Source organism: Astatotilapia calliptera, chromosome 3, assembly GCF_964374335.1.
Source record: "Astatotilapia calliptera chromosome 3, fAstCal68.1, whole genome shotgun sequence".
In the NCBI taxonomy this organism is placed as follows: domain Eukaryota; kingdom Metazoa; phylum Chordata; class Actinopteri; order Cichliformes; family Cichlidae; genus Astatotilapia; species Astatotilapia calliptera.
The window spans coordinates 66,159,042-66,178,455 of record NC_137424.1 but is presented as its reverse complement, the minus strand read 5'-3'; the positions used below and the strand labels follow the sequence as shown (position 1 = coordinate 66,178,455).

The following is a 19,414-nucleotide window of genomic DNA, read 5'->3' as shown; positions in this document are numbered from 1 at the left end:
ATGTAACACACTGTCCTGTTAATTAGTAACCAATACCCTGATAATTAACGGCTGTCTGTAACTGAACCTGTGATAAATTAAATCCTTAATTTTCCATCTTCTGGTTAATTGATCTGTCTGCCCCCGGGTAATAAACAGATCAACCAGTGGTGAGCAGGGATTGGACAAGGAGGGTGATGATGTCACCACAGAATCTCACAGAGCAGTTACGAACTGAATCAAACCCAGTGCCGTGTGTTTATCAGCAGTTTCCACTTTCTTTTACATGTTTTCTGAACCAGTTCATAAACTTTCGACTCTAGATTTCTTATCTGTTCTCAAGAAGACTTTGTCATGTTCCATGATCAAGTCCCATACTTGTTTATATCAAGGGTGTCGAACTCCAGGCCCCGAGGGTCGGTGTCCTGCAGGTTTTAGATAACACCCTGGGTCAACACACCTGAATCAAATGATTAGTACATTACCAGGCCTCTGGAGATCTTCAAGACCTGTTGAGGAGTTCTGCCATTTAAATCAGCTGCCCAACAATAGATCTAAAACCTGCAGGACACCGGGCCTGGAGTTTGACACCTGTGGTTTATATGTATAGCTCCTTCCATTAGTGTGTGGTTGTGTGTGCACTAGAGATGGACCGATCCGATATTACGTATCGGTATCGGTCCGATACTGACCTAAATTACTGGATCGGATATCGGAGAAAAATAAAAAATGTAATCCGATCCATTAAATATCACGAAAGCACCTCACAAAACTTGCAACACGCCGTAACTCGCCTCAGAACGTCAGAGCAGTATGCATCACGTGATAGAGCAGCTGTGGCATGCGGGACCTGTGGTGGTCTGGATAGCATTTGGAGCTTTGCTAGCAACCTGGCATTTCATCTCCGACAAAGTTATCCCCGAGAGAAGTAAAGCAAGTGTGTAAGTCCATCTCTGAATGTTTGTAAAGCATTCCCACGTTAAGCTTAACGAGCGACTGCCTCTCGCTCTCCGGCTGCTACTTCAATCGTGAAACTGCTAATGATCAGCTGATCGGCTTTTCTGTCGTGAGTCTCTCTTGTTTGTTTTTGGTCCACTTTGCGCCAGAAAGAGGAAACCAGCGGCTGAACAACAGCAGCACGTTTAAGCTTGATAAGCTGTTGTTAGAATTTATTTAATATTTCTTTCTACACCAGGATCTTTTTCTAGTAGCTGACGGCTGGTAACTGTGCAGGGGCGGATCTAGCAAAGTTTAGCCAGGGGGGCCGATAGGGCATTAACTGGGAAAAGGGGGCACAAAGACATACTTTTCTTTCTTATTCTCATTTAAAATGTCTAGCTTTTAATAAATAATTATCTGACACCCAAAGTTTTAATTTGATGTAAAATGAATAGAAGTCAATTACTGTATATAGTGACTATTAAGTCTAATATACCCTAGTAAGCTATAGTACTTTTTCCTTTGGGAAGGTACCATCTGTGCAGTCTGCAATTTTGCTGAAGAAAGATGTTGAATCTATTTAATATTTCTTGAAAAATAATTGATTTCTGTGCATTTTTTTTCACACTGCATCAAATTAAGGTTGATTACGTTGATTAAGCATCATGAGGTGGAGGGTGAGGGGTGGTTCCTTATTTTTTTATTTTTTTATTTTTGTTGTTGCTGGGAGTTGGAACCCTATTAGTTAGGTTGCTTAATATTTACGCTAAGTACTCTTTAAAATACCAGAATAGGGAGGATGGTGTAGGTCTAAGTTTATTAGATTGATCAGTATTGCTGAACTATGAAATATTTTTTTTGTATACAGGTATAACAGAATAGCTTTAGTGTAGTTGTTGTTTTAAACTTGAGTATGAACTTGCAGACTTGCAAAATGCAGCAAGATATTTTAAAAAACAGTTTTGTTGATTAAAAAACACTATATCGGATTCATATCGGTATCGGCAGATATCCAAATTTATGATATCGGTATCGGTATCGGACATAAAAAAGTGGTATCGTGCCATCTCTAGTGTGCACCCCTCTTTGCTGTTTGTTGTTAGATGAGAGCAATAGTGTTTGTAAATCATGAATTGCAAACACTTATCCACATTTTTGGTATTGGTTTAAATACAATAATCTATAATTCTTATTGTTCTTGAGCAAAAAAATATTAAAAACCATTTTTTCTGGTGATACTCCCATACGTGAGAGAACTGCAAGGTCACCACACCAGTGCTGTGAAAGTGATCAGTCTGGAGAATCGTCTTTCCTTAGTTCTAACCTCACAACTAAAGTGTGCAGTTTGCATTATTTGTGCTCAAACGGACTCCAGTCCACCAGCACCACCTGTGGCAAACTGCCTTACAACCAGATTAACTTGTAACGCATCTGCACCTGCTCCGTCACCACATTTGAATACCCATGTCATGCACAATACATTTGTAACTTTCATTCTTGTTTCTTGCAAATAAGCAGTAATTTCTTCAGTTATCTCACATCAATAGGAAACAACATGTCAAATCGAACACATGGCATTTTAGAGAGTACTATTTTGCTTGTGTTATCATGTTCTGTTGGAATAGATTGTGTTTGTTTTTGCTTAGGAAACAAACTCAATTTTAAATGCCTCTGAAAGGATGGAGTAGTGTATTTTTCCTTCCTTCTTCTTTTTCTTCCTCAAAAAAAAACTTTTAAAGAAAACTAGTCAGTTAGTAGTCACAGTTAATAATTCTTCACATTATGGTATTATGATCGTGATTTTCTGTTTGCTTCAGATAGTTCCAAAAGTAGTCCCAATGTTTATCTTTGTCTTCTGCATCATTTTTAAGTTTATTGAGCATGGACTCATAGGAAGCAGTCTCTGCCATTGCTCTGATCCCATCTTTCAGCTCAGGACATACTGTAGTATTCCAGTGCCTGAGGATAACCCTCAATGCAGTTACTAGTCCAACCATAACAACAGTAAAAATATTTTTATGAATTTTTGGGATATGAAAGTGGTCTCCTAACAAACACAATCCAGGAGTTAAGGGCAATTCTAATCCTGACCAACCTTTTAGAAGTGTGACAACTTCCTTCCAAAAAGGAGCTACAAGGGAACATTCCCAAAAACAATTTAAGAAAGTCCCCACCTCAATTTTGCATTTCCAACAAAGATTGTCAGGTATATGCTTCACAGGGCTATGTGTTTCTTATGTTTCTTATGTGTAACTATAGTAACCTGGGACACTGGAACACTTTGGGCAAATATAGATAATTAATTAACACAGCTGGAGAGAATTGGTAGTCTGCTCCACTTCACCACTATAATGGGTTTGTTGTTGTTTGGAGCTCGACATGGCAGTGTTGAGTTCTGTTCAGACTCAGATGTGATGATCTTCTGGTCTGAGAAGAGGAAACAAAGAGGCAGGAGTGATTCTACTTTCAGGCTTTTATTAAAAAAAAACATAATTTAATGGATATAGTCTCTTCAAAAGAGCTGCTGTAACAGGCCACACGCTGTAACAACAGGTTATGCTTGCAAATGTTGTCAATTCTGACAGAAAATAATACTAAAAGGAATTAATATTACTGCTATTTGTACAATTACTTTTAGAGGCGCTTGAGTATCCCCAAAAAGCGTCTAAACTCGCCTATGCAGAACGGTTAAAGGTTTCAGATTATAACTGTTCACTTCTAAAGCAGCCAGTCAGAATAGAGAGAACCCCCCCCCCCCCCCCCCCAAAAAAAAAAAAAAAGACCACTGAACTCCACAAAAGTGCTGCTGGCCCTGTGCTGGCCAAAGACAGTTTCAGTTTCAGAGTTCAAATAAACAGAATTCTAATAAAAAATACTTAACAAAATATCATAACTTAACAAAATGACCTGCCCAAATGAGAGGCAGCTCCACATATACAGTAACTCAGTCGGAGGCAGAGCCTTCAGTTTTCAGGCCCCTCTTATATGGAACCAGCTTCCAGTTTGGATTCAGGAGACAGACACTATCTCTACTTTTAAGATTAGGCTTAAAACCTTTTGCTAAAGCATATAGTTAGGGCTGGACCAGGGATTCCCATTGTTATAGACAGTGTTGTTGTTAATGTATGTTGCACCCCGGAACCTTCAGAGGTTTTTCAGGGTTCTCCCTGCCGGAATGTTATGTGTGGGACAGTTTCCTGTATGTATGCGACTAGCTGTGGTTGTTTCTAAAAGTGGTCAGTAAACGTCCTAAAACTGGCACTTGAGTTTCCGAGCATTTTTATCCTGAGGTTATAACACCCATGATGCATTGAGTTATTTTTCTTCAGTCGCTATGTGTTAATAGACCTCGCTGTACTATATCATACTTGTTATTAATTTCTGGATCTTTCCATAGTCTGTCTTTTGTCCTGTCTTCCTTCTCTTACCCAGCAGATGGCCGCCCCTCCCTGAGTCTTGTTCTGCTGAAGGTTTATTCCTATTAAAAGGGTTTGTTTGGTTTTTCTTTATTATTGTAAGGTCCACCTTAAAACCACATTGACAATAGCTTAACTTAATGTAGAATGTAACTTAATGTAGAAGGAAGATAGAAACCAGAGTATTTGAATTGTGTGGTTGCATGCAGCCATCACACACACAAGCAGGCTAAGACAGGTTTTCACTTTGCCTCAGTGACAGTCTGGAATCTGTTTATTCATGCAGCGGGATCACACACACATTTATGTGCCACACATTGGTGTTTTATTTTTTCTGCATCTGTTTCAGATCAGATTAAAGCTGCATGCTGAAAAAAAAGCTAACGTGTTGCAAAACCCTCACTGCAGCTGTTGGGAGGGGTCATACAAAAAGTGAAGTGATCAAAGAAAACTGTTCAAAGCAGTACAATGGATAGCATGTGTCTACTGTCGCTGATCTGTAAGTCCACACTTTGTTTTTAAGATTAGAAAATATTTGTATATATTTTATACATGCTGATATAACATATTTAGTTCTCAAATACTCTTTTTAGTGTTTGTTTTGCCAAGCTTTTGGAGCTCAAAAGGCGTGACAAGCAACAAGAGAAAATATTAAGGGTGTTTTTCACGGTTCCTACAACACTTTTATTTATTTACTTACTCAGGTTACTTAAAACTATGAATACATAACTAAAAAAAACTTGTTAAAACAGTTTATCGGTGCCCGTTTCTTTTTGTTTTAGTTTCAGCGCAACTCAGTTGTTCAATGTATGTTCATCAAAAGGAGGAAGAGCAAAATGTCAAGAACATAAAAGACTGGAAAAAAAACATTTTTTGTATTTCAGGTGTTTGTAAAAGAAAAACTGGTAGATGTAAAGTTTTAAGGTGTGAAAAGGAAGGTTTTCTGTCTGTTCTCTTTCCATTGCATATATCCAGTCTGCTGCTTGCTGCTTCATCTGCTCAGCCTGCTAAAAGATCATCATGAAAATATCACTGCACATCTGGACTCTTTTTTTTTTGGTCTCAGTTGTGAAATGTCAAACTAACACATCTGCCTTTCTTTGTAGTTCTGATCTCACTGTTGAGCTGCACAACAAACCAAGGTCAGCAAATTTCTCGTCTTATAGTTCAAAGTATTTATTTTTATTCTTGGACTCTACTAGAGTAACTTTGCATTAATCACAGTTCAAAACTAATCCTTCTTTATTTGCCTTGGAGCAGCCCTTTAGTTTATTCTCTCTCTGAAACAAGCTTTCTTTTTTTTAGCTCCTCCCTATTTAAGCCAACTGTCACTAAATGGCTGCTCCTCACAAAAACAGAAGGTTTTAACAGCATGTTGTGGCTGTAGACCCTAGAAAAATAACTATATGTCCTACTGACGCTGTGCACTGATATTGTGACTGGCATGTTCAGTTCTTTTTCAGTTCAGTTCCTGGATGGAGATTACTGAAACTAAGTGTAAAAACTTAAGGGGCAAACATGCTTGCCTCTGGAAAAGACAAATAAATTAAAAAATGACACAGAGTGGAGACCCAGGAGGGAAGAACTTCAGACTTCTGTTTGTTTCTATTGCTGACACATCCACCAACCACAAACCATTTTTTACATTAATTAATAATTGTGTTAAATTTTGGTTACAATTACGGATTGTATGATTATGATTTTTGCAATAAGTGTAAAAAAAAGTAGTCATATTTATAAAATTGGAAAATGGGAAAACATTTGAAATTAGCTACAGTGACCATTTTCTTTGAGACCACATTATGGAAAAAGAAAACTTCAAGAAGAAAGACCCATATGAGACAAAGCTACAACTGACAGCATTTACTGAATAGATAAAAGTATAATTATTGATTATGATAGAATACACAGACAGCAAACATGTGAAAACTGAGGAGCACTCAAAGCTGGTCACTGGAAACGTATGCAATATCATGTATTTTCAAAGGGAGTCCAAAATATTACAAATTATTTTAAGTGTAACTGGCAGAGTTGCTGTGTTGGAATGGATGTGAGATTTTTACCCCAAAACAAGGCTGCAGAGTTCATTTTGATTTAGTTTTAGTGAAAGTTGATTCACATCATACCCTCTCCTTCACAGCTCGTCTGACTGTGAGTCCCAGCAGCTCTCAGCAGCTCTGTTTAAAGATACATTTGTGTCTCTGAGCTGTGAGGAGGACGACAGCTCTGCTGGATGGACTCTGAGGAGAAACACAAGCACCGACTCCAGAGCAAAGTGTGGAGATGGATTTGGAAAACCATCTGGATCTTCCTGTAACATCAGCTATATTGACACACTGGACAGTGGAGTTTACTGGTGTGAGTCCAGAGAGGGTCCCATCAGTAACATGGTTAACCTGACAGTCACTGGTAAGCTGAGTGTGTGGAGTTAGTGTTGATGAAGCTGTGTGTAAATGGATGAAATGCTGTAGTTTGTCTCTGTGTTGAGGTGGATCAGTGATCCTGCAGAGTCCTGTCCTCCCTGTGATGGAGGGAGATGACGTCACTCTGCTCTGTAAAACAAAGACCACTCCCTCCAACCTCCCAGCTGCTTTCTATAAAGATGGCTCCCTCATCAGGAAGCAGCCTACAGGTCACATGACCATCCAGCATGTTTCCAGGTCTGATGAAGGCCATATCACAGGTGAGGAGCTTCACTCTGATTTCACCTCTTATTTCATCCACATATTCACTGAACAGGAGCGATTCTCTCCGCAGGTGAAACTCCAATTATTCACTGAGCTCCGCCCCAGGCATAGACTGCTTCTGTTTGTGCTTGGGAAATAAATTAAATTTTAAATGCCTCTAAAATGATGGGGTACTGAATTTTTTTGTTTGTTTAACCATAGTCACCTGGGACACTTTGGGCAAATATAGATGATTAAGTAAAGACTGTGACTGGATAGAAGAACATGAATGACTGACGTATGCTAACTGTGATTTTTGTCTTTTCTCAATTTGTGTGATCACAATGAAGGTCCTCACATAATTTAGCTTCCAGGTGGGAACACAGCTCTTCTAATCAAGTTTAAACTGAAGTAACAAACACACCAAGTCTGGATCTTTTTGAAAGTAAAAGTTAATAAATTACTGAATGCTTCTCATTGTTAAATTAGAGGGAGGGAAACATGACTCCCTCCAACGCTATAAACTCACTGAGACATCTTTCAGGAGCAGATTCAGGAGCACACACACAAAAAACACAAGAAACGTATTTTTGATCTTTGAGTTCCAAAGCCTGACTTTTACAGAGAATCACAAGAAACATTGGAGAGAAAAAATTACGATGAACTAACAAAAGGTTCATTACAATATTAATAAGGAATAAAGATCATTGAAACAGGCCTCAAACTCCAAATTGTGCTGTACCAAACAAATTCTAAAAAGCTCCACAAGATGGCACTCCAACACAAGGAATGAAATCATACCTGCTCAGGCAGGTCAGCGATCAGGTCCTCCAACTAACCTCTGTGCACCAGGAATACGGCTCCATAACTCCTCTGCTTAACAGTCACACAATTCAATGTTCTTGTTTTTGTATCCAGCTGTGAGGTCAGTTTTAACATTTTGGCAATCAGCCGTTTAATCTGTTTCACACCTACACACATAAATTCATTTGGGATTTTCATAATAAAATTATCTGTGTTAGCCATTGTGTTTTTATTGTACTCTTTATTAGTTTACTCTAATCTGTACTTGTGACAGAAAGTACCTGAGGCACATAACACTGCAGGCACGTGAATATTTTTATGTACAGCTTTCCAGCAGCCTCCAGTGCAGCACAGCTCAGCATCCTGCTCAAATAGGGCGGCATGATTACATGATGGAGGTCACCTGTGTGGGTCACCCTGCAGCTGAGCCACAAACCACCACAGTAAATTAACTTAATTGATAAAACATACAAAAAAAAAATATCTCAAATGCTACTTTTATCAAATCTTACTTCAAATTAAAAAAATTTGATGGCCTTTTCATTTAAGCACCTCCCACTAGCACATCCACTGTTCCCAGCACTGCTGAAGCCACCAGGCTTGAAACAAAGCTCCAGCACACAGGAACATAGGTTTACATGGGTTTTCTGTTATTCATGTAATAACTGTTTGTAGATGCAGAGGGTTCATTCACACATCTACTTCCTAAACATTGCCATTTTCTTTGGATTGATTCCAGATCAGACTAAAGCTGCACACACTGATTTGAGAGGTCAGAGTTTTCTTCCTCTCAAGACTCATTTCACTGTGATCAATAAAGTTATTCTTATTGTCTTTCTGCTAAGGACTGAAAAAGAAATACAAAACACTGATACATCTTAAAACTTTATTTATAAAAACACGTTTCTAAACAAACAAACAAAAAATGTTTTTGACACTTTTGATTTGGGGCAAACAGTCACTACTTGTACTCCTTGTATCTCTCTGTCATTCACTCACATGTATTCTGTGTTGTTTATACTGACTTTCATTCGTCTTCTCACCAGTGCATAACTCCACTTTCTCCCGGCTTTCACTATAGATCACAGTGTTTGCAAAGTCATTTCACAGCATTCTTCTGAATTTACAATTAACTTGAATTACAGAGAAATAATAAGGCAGTGCACGCTGGTAAAGACACTGACAGAATGTGTTGTTGATCCAAAAACCAACAACACCACTAACAGCAAAAACTGAAAGACCAACTATGAGTCCAACAGATCTGCCGTTTAGGGTTGGGCGATTGGACGAATACATCGACTATCCCATCGTCGATAGTTTTTACAAAGGCGATTTATTTATTTATTTGCCCATAAGTAAGTTGGCTAATAATGATGGAGCTAACAGAAGCAGTCAACAGAAATATAAAATCAAAGCGCTGTTTTAACAGGACCCTCTTTCATCTGCGATCAAATGCTCCCTCCTCAGAGTGCGCCCAAATGCAACGAGTCATTTACTCAAACTCATAACAGAGAGGCAGTAGCCTCAGAAAAAAACAGTTGGATGGTGGACACGTACATGCTTATGCAAGTTAGTCATGTTTGAGTCCTTTGCTCGCACTATACGTCTGCACAAGCGGCAAACCGCTTTAGTTACATCCTTTGGTTTACCGCTTTCATCCAGTTTAAAGCCAAAGAAATCCCAAACTGGCTACTTTTTTTGGCAATTAGTTCGTGTTTGGACTTTTTCTGTGTTGTAAATGCGCAAATCAGACTGTGCATGATTACAGCCATGTCCAAATTCATAGGCTGGGTTTGAAAACGATGCGTCGGGAGTTTGCTGTTCTCGCCGGCTCTAGTGACCCTTGAACCCCGGCGAGCTATCAGGCTGTTGGGTAACAGACATTTAATGTGGGATGTCTTGATAAACCGAGCAGATATTTAAAGTTTACAGAGCTACATTCTTGCCTGAAAATATCTTAAAAGTTTATTTTGTGACCCAGAAAGATTAAAAAGAGTAAAATTAAAACTAAGTAGCTGCAAACCATTTTGGGAAACTGGGCTGTGCTATGAATTCTGGGATATGGTGGGTCACACCCATCATCGTCGATTATTGGACTTGTCATACTGGTTCAGAAGGAGACTTGTATTTTGAATTCCTACATTTTCTGTAGATCACAATACCAACAGCAACAACAAGAAGCACAGCAGGAACTGACAGACCAACTGCAGGTCCAACAGATCCACTCTTCTCTCCTTCATCCTCCTCCCCTCCATCTCCACTTTGTCCTCCTGTCTGACCTGCAGGTGAGAAACAGGTGTGAGGTGTCAGCTGTCAGGTAGGTGATGAGTGAAGAACAGAACAGAATCCATTTCCTCTTCAAACTGCTGTCAGACATTATCTACTGCACTCTGATCACATCACTCAGACCAGCTGCTTTCTACAAAGTCTCATCAACAACATCTTTACAAAGAAAAATCAACAACCAGGAAGCAGCTTCACCTCTGATCACACACACACTCAACTTCACACTCACCTCGTTCTTCTACCTTCAGGCTGATGCTGTTCAAAATTTGAACTGGCTGATTGTTGTATCCTGCTTCACATTCATATGTTCCAGAATCGTTCATGGTGACATTCTGGAGAATCACTGAGAAGTTTCCATTCTTCATCCATTTTGAATCCTTCAGCTTCACCCGACCTTTAAATGATTGATCCAGGAGGTCTTCCTGAAAATGACCGTCTTTTAAGTAAAAGACATAATCCTTTATCTGCAGGTCAGGTTTGGTCCACCTCAACAGTACGTAAGTAGCATCACTGGGGCCGTAACACTCCAGAGTGGCATCTTCTCCTTGTGTTACGTTGACCTCTTTTTGGCCCACAGAAGGAAAAGATGAGAAAAAAAAAAAGGAAGAAAAAATCAGTAACACAGTTCTAACAAAATATTTAATTTCAATACAATAATTCAAGCAGTCTTCTTACTTTAAACTGAACATATCACAAAACAGATGATAAGATGATGGAAATATAAACTCTCATACATATTTTTCTAAGTGAATAACGAAGCTTTACTGGTGACATATTCACGTGTGATTATAGATCTTTTTATGTTGATGATAGATTTTTGTCTGTAGAGGAACTGCTTAAAATATGTTGATTTTACTTTTGGAAAACACCAGAGCCTATACAAAAGTAAATGTAAAGTCATACCAATTACTACTGTTTTATTCATTAATTTTAATTTTATTGTTTTTGTAGAAGGTGCTGTAGAAGATTTCTATCCTGAGTACATATCTTGCATAAAAAATAGAACAAATGTCCAACATGTGTGCTTTGCTTTTAATCTAGTGAAAAACCCCAATAATAAAGCTGGTATGCATATTAAAGTCAATAATTGAAAGTATTTTTTAAAATTAACTTTAAACATGTTGTTGTTGACTTAGATAAAGATAAAATATATATCAAAATGGTCTACACTTAAAATGTACCTTTTAAGTGAGTCCTACAAAGTGCTTTCAGGTGTTTTCACAGACACAGGATGGAGCCTGGGAGCTTTAAAGTTCGGTTTGTTAAACAGTGCTCGCCTAAACTGAACTGTGTGATTTCTGAACCATAAACATTTTTTTGAGTTTGACTTTTTGCTCTACGTGAATAAATGTCATGTACATGTAGCCACCGTGATGCACCCATTTGTTTTTAACTTGTTTTTTTTGTTTTCACTGATAATTGTATTAAAAACACATTTCCTCTTGCTTGAAAGTCCAGCTAATGTCTGCAGAGATCCCTGACAGGATGAATATCAAACAGCTCAATAATAAAAGGAAATTTATAAAATGTTTTTAACCAACCGCATCCTACGGAAACAGAGACATCTGCAATACCATAGAACAAGCATAAGCTTTAGTTACACCTTTGTGTACAGTGGAGAGCCAACAGCCAAGTAGTCATTTCTCTTAAGGTCCCATTATATTCACTGCAGTAGACACCAGCGTGCTGAGCAAAAAAAGCAATGAACATTATTGTCTGGAGTCACACCCACGATGTGACCACCATCTCAGCCCACAACACCTACAGTCAGTTTGGATTTCTGGACTCATGTGGGTTCTCATCACCATTCTGTTTTGACTCTTTTAATCCGGGTGACATTGATGGGTAAGAGGGTGTCCCCACGGCATAAATCACCACACTGCCTGTTAGAGCAGGGCGATATGGCCAAAAATATTTATCACGATATATATTTGAAAATTTGCGATAACGATATAACTGACGATATAATTGATGCGAGACAAAATACAACTCCACAACATTACTAGCGCAAAAAGACAACCTTCCATTTATTTTCACTTAAACAAGAAGCTGGTTTTTATGTACATTAAAAGCTTTATAAAAATGTAACAGTGCAAATGCAAATTCCTTGCTGAAAGTTTAACCAAAAGGTATTTCCAGTAGAAATGGGCTGACATATCCTGAGCATAACCATGTATAATATCCACTGAAGTTAAAAAGAGGTGCTTTGCAGTGCAGTGTGCAGTACGTATTTTTCGGACCATAAGGTGCACGGGATTATAAGGCACATTAAGCGAAACAAAGCAGTCAGATAAATCAAACTTTATTAAACTCATTCTTCTTGCTTCCTCCACTTCTGTACCATTGATTCATTAATGTTGAATTCTCTGGCAGCTGCATGTTGTTGCAGTATATAACCTCGTATTGTGGATGGATTATCTCAGTTGTTCTCCTGACTGAAGTTTGGTCCGTTTACAGCATCCTGCCATGCGATTGCATTTGTCTCTAACTATCAGGAACGTTAACTTTTATAAGTGGAAAAGTGTTAGTGTTCGTCCTCCAGCTTCACTGTGTTTATGTTATGCTAATGTAGCTGTGTCGCTAGCGATCACGTAGCACATCATTATATAGCAGCTAGCCCAACTTCAGTAACCCTACAAACGTCACTGCTGTTTAGTTTCCTGTCTTCATTTATGTTGGAAGTGATAGCAGAGCTGTACGTTTGAATTTTTTCAGAAATCTCTCAGTCAGAACATGCTATATCATGCTTAGGTAACTAGCGAAACTAGCGATCTAACTTCCGCTAGCTTCCTGCTAACTTCTAACTCCGTTAAATGTAATAACTTTTGTTTTCATGGATGCCTGGAAGTTAAACTTCATAGTTACACCTGGTAAAGCAGCAATGCTGATAATTTTATTAAAGATGAAAGAATTTAGACAGTTTTTAACTCTCAGTGATGCTGCAGTGTTGTTTGACCTGAAGCATACAGAGTTTAGGACCCAGATTACTCCCAGATTTAAGAGCCTCTTAGTCCGACAAATACGACAATAACAACGGCCGCTTACATGTTCTGCAAAAAAAATGTGCTTTGTCGTGTATCTGACGGACAAACACCAAACCAGTTCCACATCACTGAAGTTGCACCATTTTTACAAACCAATTCTGGTTCATCTGATTCACTCAACAATCGGCCATGTTCGTATGAAAACAAAGGCACTGCGCATGCGCGTTTTACTCATATTCTATCGCGATATTTCATTTTCCTATCGTTGCCCAACATTATACCGGTATTACCGTGAATGGTATAATATGGCCCAGCCCTAGTAGGAAGTATTGGTAGTGGAAATAAATCAGGATGGGTGCAAGAAACAGATTTCCTCATCTTTCTGAATCACTTTGCAAACCACACCAAGGTAAGCCATGATAAAAAGTAATGGAATTGCGATGCTGGTGAACAACTACATTTTTTCAGCTTCATTGTTATGTTCAAAATTGGTGCAAGAGTTGTAGGTTACAATGCCCACTGAGCCAATGAGGCCAAACTCAAGGAAGACCAACCAAAATTAATGAAATATTCAGTTGCAGAAAATTCCATAATTTGTCTTTTTTTGGGGGTTGGAATATGTTCAAAAGCTAGATTTCTGCATTCTGTCACACACACACATAGCTGCATAAATGGATGTAAGTGCATTCATGTGTTGAATAAACAAAGATTACATGTTAATATTTTGTTAGTACCCTTATTTCATTGTGTTACATTTCACCCCAGGATATGTTACAACTAACCCAGACTATGGGGTTAATTGTAACATTTCACTCTTTGTGTTTGAGACCATACCATGCAATGGGTAATTGTGCTTATTTTGATATTTAAAGTTCTAATTAGCTGATTTATATAAAGCAGTAAAATGATGTGATCCTGATTTTCACTAAAATGTATACAAATTTATGCTGGAGCATGAACAGAGATACACATCACCTTTATAGCATGGGTGCACAGACAGACCCCAGATGGTGCTCAAACACCTGCCTGTTTGGAATCTTATTTATTTAGGACAGTGCATGTTAATGAAAATAAATGTAAAGAAAAAATTACATGAATGTAAACATACCAGATTATAGCCAAGGGCTAATTTCCATCTGTTGTCCTTAAGAATAAAAAGTAGACATAATAATTCATAAAAATTCATCATTCATTCATAATAAAAACTCCATCACCAAACTTACACATACACACCATTCTGTTCCCAAATAAAACATTAAAACTATACAACTCATACATGATCACACACTTGATTTGTCCATAACCAGTTTTTAACCTTTGCCTTAAACAAGTTGAATGTCGAGCATTCTCTTATGGGTTGAGGAAGACTGTTCCACAGATGGCCACCCTGGACAGAAAGGACGTTCTGCCCAAATGCTGTCCGTCTGTGGGGTATAAACAAGTCTCCTCGGATTGTAGCTCGAGTGGTCCTGTCTGAGCTTTCTTTATTCCTAATGAACTGCTTTAGTGGTGGTGGAGCAAGGGAGTGTAGGACTTTACAGGGAGTGCAGAATTATTAGGCAAATGAGTATTTTGTCCACATCATCCTCTTCATGCATGTTGTCTTACTCCAAGCTGTATAGGCTCAAAAGTCTACTACCAATTAAGCATATTAGGTGATGTGCATCTCTGTAATTAGAAGGGGTGTGGTCTAATGCCATCAACACCCTATATCAGGTGTGCATAATTATTAGGCAACGTCCTTTCCTTTGGCAAAATGGGTCAAAAGAAGGACTTGACAGGCTCAGAAAAGTCAAAAATAGTGAGATATCTTGCAGAGGGATGCAGCAGTCTCAAAATTGCAAAGCTTCTGAAGCGTGATCATCGAACAATCAAGCGTTTCATTCAAAATAGTCAACAGGGTCGCAAGAAGCGTGTGGAAAAACCAAGGCGCAAAATAACTGCCCATGAACTGAGAAAAGTCAAGCGTGCAGCTGCCAAGATGCCACTTGCCACCAGTTTGGCCATATTTCAGAGCTCCAACATCACTGGAGTGCCCAAAAGCACAAGGTGTGCAATACTCAGAGACATGGCCAAGGTAAGAAAGGCTGAAAGACGACCACCACTGAACAAGACACAAGCTGAAACGTCAAGACTGGGCCAAGAAATATCTCAAGACTGATTTTTCTAAGGTTTTATGGACTGATGAAATGAGAGTGAGTCTTGATGGGCCACGTTACAGGAAAAATGATTCTATGTTTCTTTACCTTCTTTTAAATGTACAAAGATGCCCTTTGTTCATTGTTTGGATGCCCTTTGTCTATGGTTAGATTAGTTTAGAATTATCCTTTTAGACTTTCTCAGCAAAGACATACTGTTTTGGGACATATTGTTTTAGATTGTTTTATCTCTCACAGCTTTCTCCCAGCTCTCTGCTGACGAGACTAGCGCCACATATGGAGTTGTTTATTTTATCTGTTTTGTATTTTCTTATCCTGTTCTCACTGTGTTTCCTATAAAAAAGTGCCAAGCCTCTGTACACGTTGTGAGTTGTTCTGAACAGCTTACCCGTGTGCACGTTAAAGCATAAAAAGTGATCTTGTCTCATTGTGTCTTTATTTCTCCTGGGTCTTTTACAGAGTTTTCCCCCAACAGGCCAGATGGATGGGCCCGTGGCTGGATTGGTAAAGGGCAGAGAGCTCCAGTCCGACTCAGACGCCAACAAGGTGGAGTACTGGTTTGGGCTGGTATCATCAAAGATGAGCTTGTGGGGCCTTTTCGGGTTGAGGATGGAGTCAAGCTCAACTCCCAGTCCTACTGCCAGTTTCTGGAAGACACCTTCTTCAAGCAGTGGTACAGGAAGAAGTCTGCATCCTTCAAGAAAAACATGATTTTCATGCAGGACAATGCTCCATCACACGCGTCCAAGTACTCCACAGCGTGGCTGGCAAGAAAGGGTATAAAAGAAGAAAAACTAATGACATGGCCTCCTTGTTCACCTGATCTGAACCCCATTGAGAACCTGTGGTCCATCATCAAATGTGAGATTTACAAGGAGGGAAAACAGTACACCTCTCTGAACAGTGTCTGGGAGGCTGTGGTTGCTGCTGCACGCAATGTTGATGGTGAACAGATCAAAACACTGACAGAATCCATGGATGGCAGGCTTTTGAGTGTCCTTGCAAAGAAAGGTGGCTATATTGGTCGCTGATTTGTTTTTGAATGTCAGAAATGTATATTTGTGAATGTGGATATGTTATATTGGTTTCACTGGTAAAAATAAATAATTGAAATGGGTATATATTTGTTTTTTGTTAGGTTGCCTAATAATTATGCACACTAATAGTCACCTGCACACACAGATATCCCCCTAAAATAGCTAAAACTAAAAACAAACTAAAAACTACTTCCAAAAACATTCAACTTTGATATTAATGAGTTTTTTGGGTTCATTGAGAACATGGTTGTTGTTCAATAATAAAATTATTCCTCAAAAATACAACTTGCCTAATAATTCTGCACTCCCTGTATATATTAAACACACTCTTTTAAGTTTCACTAAGTTATTGAAGTTCAGCAATTTATGTTTTTTTAACACATGACAGTGGTGGTGGGAAGTCGGTTTTTTGTCAAGTAGTTTTAAACTTCTTTTATAAATGTTTTCAATAGTTCTAAGTGTTGTTGGACAAGCAAGTGACCAGGACGTCAAACAATAGTCCATATGAGAGATGATCATTGAGTAAAAATAAGTTTTTGCAACATTCATATTTAAATTATTACGTATATGATTAAAATTTCGATTATTAAATGTAAGTACCTGGGACATGGATAAAATATACATATTTTATTTATACTTGATAATTATGATGTCACTTCACACATGGTCAATCGGAATCTGTTCCCAGATAAAAACATAATGATCATCAAATGAATGAAATGACTGAAATATTCCCAGCATTCAATCAGTCAATCCAATACAGGTGGAAAAATGCAAGTTCAAACCAACCTGAACACTTGAAGTCATCTCCAAGTGTCAGTCCAGACACATCTTTATCATCTTTTAAACCTTAAACACTGGCCTGCCCATTATTTTGACATGCACGGTATTGTTTTCAATTTGTGGGACAATGCCAACAAAATTGCACCACATTACAACATACTCTTTTGCGTTTCCTGTCTTATACAGCATATGAAGTATATTCTTTTAAATGTACTGACAGCCTCCTCCAGCTTTCCACACAGAAATAGTGTATCGTCAGTGTGAAGTGATAATTCCGTGAAAATCTGTTGATTATTGACTTTGGAATCAGGGAGTAAAAAATGTGTATGTAATGTATGAAACTTAATTGTTTTATAAACACGTCTGTGCTGGTCTTTAGGCTTGACTTTGTTAAAGCTTAATCTTAAATTTTACTCGCGCACACCAGCGGCGCCCCTGATCCTAATCAGGTGAAACTTCCTCATGGACTCCGCCATTACACGAAGTGAAAATGAAACTAAACTTTGATCGTGGCTCTTCTTATAGCGAGCTAACATACATTTTTTTAATTCTAAGTTCCTCTCCCGTCATTACCTGCTCACGTACATGTACTCTGCATTGATACACTGACTCAAACAACTAGAAACAGAAACAGCGGATAACTTCGCTCTAACGCGAAATCTGAGTAAATTCATTTCATAAATCCGCAAAATTACTTCCTTTGAGCATTTCTATGCTCCTCATCTCGATGATCTGACAGATTTATTCCCACAGGTACAAACGGCTTACCTGCAAAGTCCAGACGTCCCAGAAAACTGGAGAAGAGAAACACAAATAACGCTGATTTTAACATCTGTCACGTTCTTTTCTACTAAGATTCACTTGTTGGCAGTTTCTTGGTCAAACATCAGAGCTTGTTTAAAAGTAGCAGGTTTAACTAAGAAAGTTTTGTCACGTAGTTTCGCTTTTCGTAAAGGACGAATTATGACTGATATGTGAAAAAGAAGTCACGCGATTTACATGAACCAGCGTATGGAAAACCCGGAAATAGTGATGTGACGTTCTGTATCGACGCTTCGAAGCGTGTGTCGAGTAATGGAGGGGGCGTTTCCGCGAGGCTTGCTTCATTTATGGGAGGAGCTGAAGCGTCCGAAGCCTCGCTGCCCGGCTGTACCACGTGACTGGTTCAGGAAGCGGTTCGAACTTTGCCGCGAGCTATGACAGCGATATAAACCCCTCAGACTTCATTCAAAATGAGGGCGTTTGATGGAGAGTTGCGGTTAGTGAGAGTTAGAGACAGTTTGGAGAGAGTTAGAGACAGTTTAGGAAAAAGAAATCGCCTATGACCTGCCACAGTGGAGAAACTGTTTTTTTTTAATAAAAACCAATGATGTGTCCCCTAAACACTAATCACTGCCCTTGCCTCAATGTTACAAAAGCACAACCACTGTCCACATCTCACCTCACAGTATATGATCATTTCCATTTTAGGCATTTCCAAATAATCATGTTCCATACTGCCAGTATAAATATACACAGTATACTGCCATCACTACAATATAGATGTGTTACACACTCCTTTTGTTGTTGACATTTACAGGCTGTGTGCAAAATGCCACACTCCTCAAATTCATGCCAACTAATATTTTTACGTCCAGTAGGTGTCCTGCTAGAGCAAATGAAGCTTCAAGAAGCTTCGCGTTGGGGTGAACCAATTGGATGAAAAGCTTCAGTGCTTCATGAGGCTTCATCTGCCCATCACTACCCGGAAACACGTCTCCATCAAAATAAAAGCATGTTTCCACGAATTTATTAATTTTACAATAAAAATATGTACTATCAAAATTATCCACTCATTAATTTATTCTTTTCTAGACCATAATTAAGTTAGTAATTTGATAATTTAACCACTAGCACTTTATATAGCCTCTGTAGGAATTATATCTCACTTATCTTAACTGCACTACTGTATAGCTCTGTGTAAATAATCATTCTGTACATTCGATAATTTTTAATCCTACAGCTGTTTACAACTTGCATAGTTCCCATTTCTGTATAGCTGTATATCTCAGATTTCTGTAAAGTTATTTATTTCATATTCTGTATAGTTTTTCATATTTATATCCTGTTCATAGCCTGTACATAGCTTGTACTCACTACAGCCTGTACATACTTATAGTTATAGAATATTCACAACATACTTCATACCGTGTACATTATAACATAATAGACCCATTTCTGCAATATACTTACATATCTATATTATTGCTAATATATATTGTAATATATCTATATCACTAAAGCACTTCATGATGGATGCAAACTGCATTTCGTTGCCCTGTACCTGTGCATGTGCAATGACAATAAAGTTGAATTCTATTC

The 19,414-nt window shown here is 38.4% G+C and overlaps 2 protein-coding genes across 3 annotated transcripts; one reads left to right on the top strand and one right to left on the bottom strand.

Annotated features, from left to right (window-relative positions):
- Positions 1 to 3,912: 3,912 nt before the first annotated feature.
- LOC145425614 (uncharacterized) lies at positions 3,913 to 10,079 on the top strand. Of its 2 annotated transcripts, XR_013906325.1 has the most exons (5): positions 3,913 to 4,833; positions 5,441 to 5,476; positions 6,475 to 6,743; positions 6,823 to 7,017; positions 9,957 to 10,079. XR_013906325.1 is itself a non-coding variant. In XM_080298824.1 (4 exons), the coding sequence occupies exons 1-4, from the start codon at positions 5,355 to 5,357 to the stop codon at positions 9,998 to 10,000; spliced, it is 630 nt and encodes a 209-aa protein (XP_080154950.1). In that variant the 5' UTR covers positions 4,871 to 5,354; the 3' UTR covers positions 10,001 to 10,079. The 2 variants fall into 2 exon arrangements, 1 of the variants encoding a protein (XP_080154950.1); XM_080298824.1 differs by lacking the exon at positions 3,913 to 4,833 and having other exon boundaries at positions 4,871 to 5,476.
- LOC145425616 (ICOS ligand-like) lies at positions 8,677 to 18,088 on the bottom strand. Its single transcript, XM_080298833.1, has 3 exons — positions 17,822 to 18,088; positions 10,320 to 10,652; positions 8,677 to 10,083 (listed from the first exon to the last, which is right to left on the bottom strand). Exons 1-3 carry the CDS (start codon positions 17,883 to 17,885, stop codon positions 9,905 to 9,907), a joined length of 576 nt encoding a protein of 191 aa, XP_080154959.1. The 5' UTR covers positions 17,886 to 18,088; the 3' UTR covers positions 8,677 to 9,904.
- Between the last annotated feature and the right edge of the window lie 1,326 nt (positions 18,089 to 19,414).

Excerpts from the sequence above, each read along its gene's own strand:
- LOC145425614 (XM_080298824.1), top strand. The coding sequence starts at position 5,355 with ATGAAAATATCACTGCACATCTGGACTCTTTTTTTTTTGGTCTCAGTT. Across the intron at positions 6,744-6,822 it reads GGTTAACCTGACAGTCACTG|GTGGATCAGTGATCCTGCAG; the intron begins GTAAGCTGAGTG and ends CTCTGTGTTGAG. Across the intron at positions 7,018-9,956 it reads TGATGAAGGCCATATCACAG|ATCACAATACCAACAGCAAC; the intron begins GTGAGGAGCTTC and ends CATTTTCTGTAG.
- LOC145425616 (XM_080298833.1), bottom strand. The coding sequence starts at position 17,885 with ATGTTAAAATCAGCGTTATTTGTGTTTCTCTTCTCCAGTTTTCTGGGA. Across the intron at positions 10,653-17,821 it reads GGGACGTCTGGACTTTGCAG|AGGTCAACGTAACACAAGGA; the intron begins GTAAGCCGTTTG and ends TGGGCCAAAAAG. Across the intron at positions 10,084-10,319 it reads CCTGAAGGTAGAAGAACGAG|GTCAGACAGGAGGACAAAGT; the intron begins GTGAGTGTGAAG and ends TCTCACCTGCAG.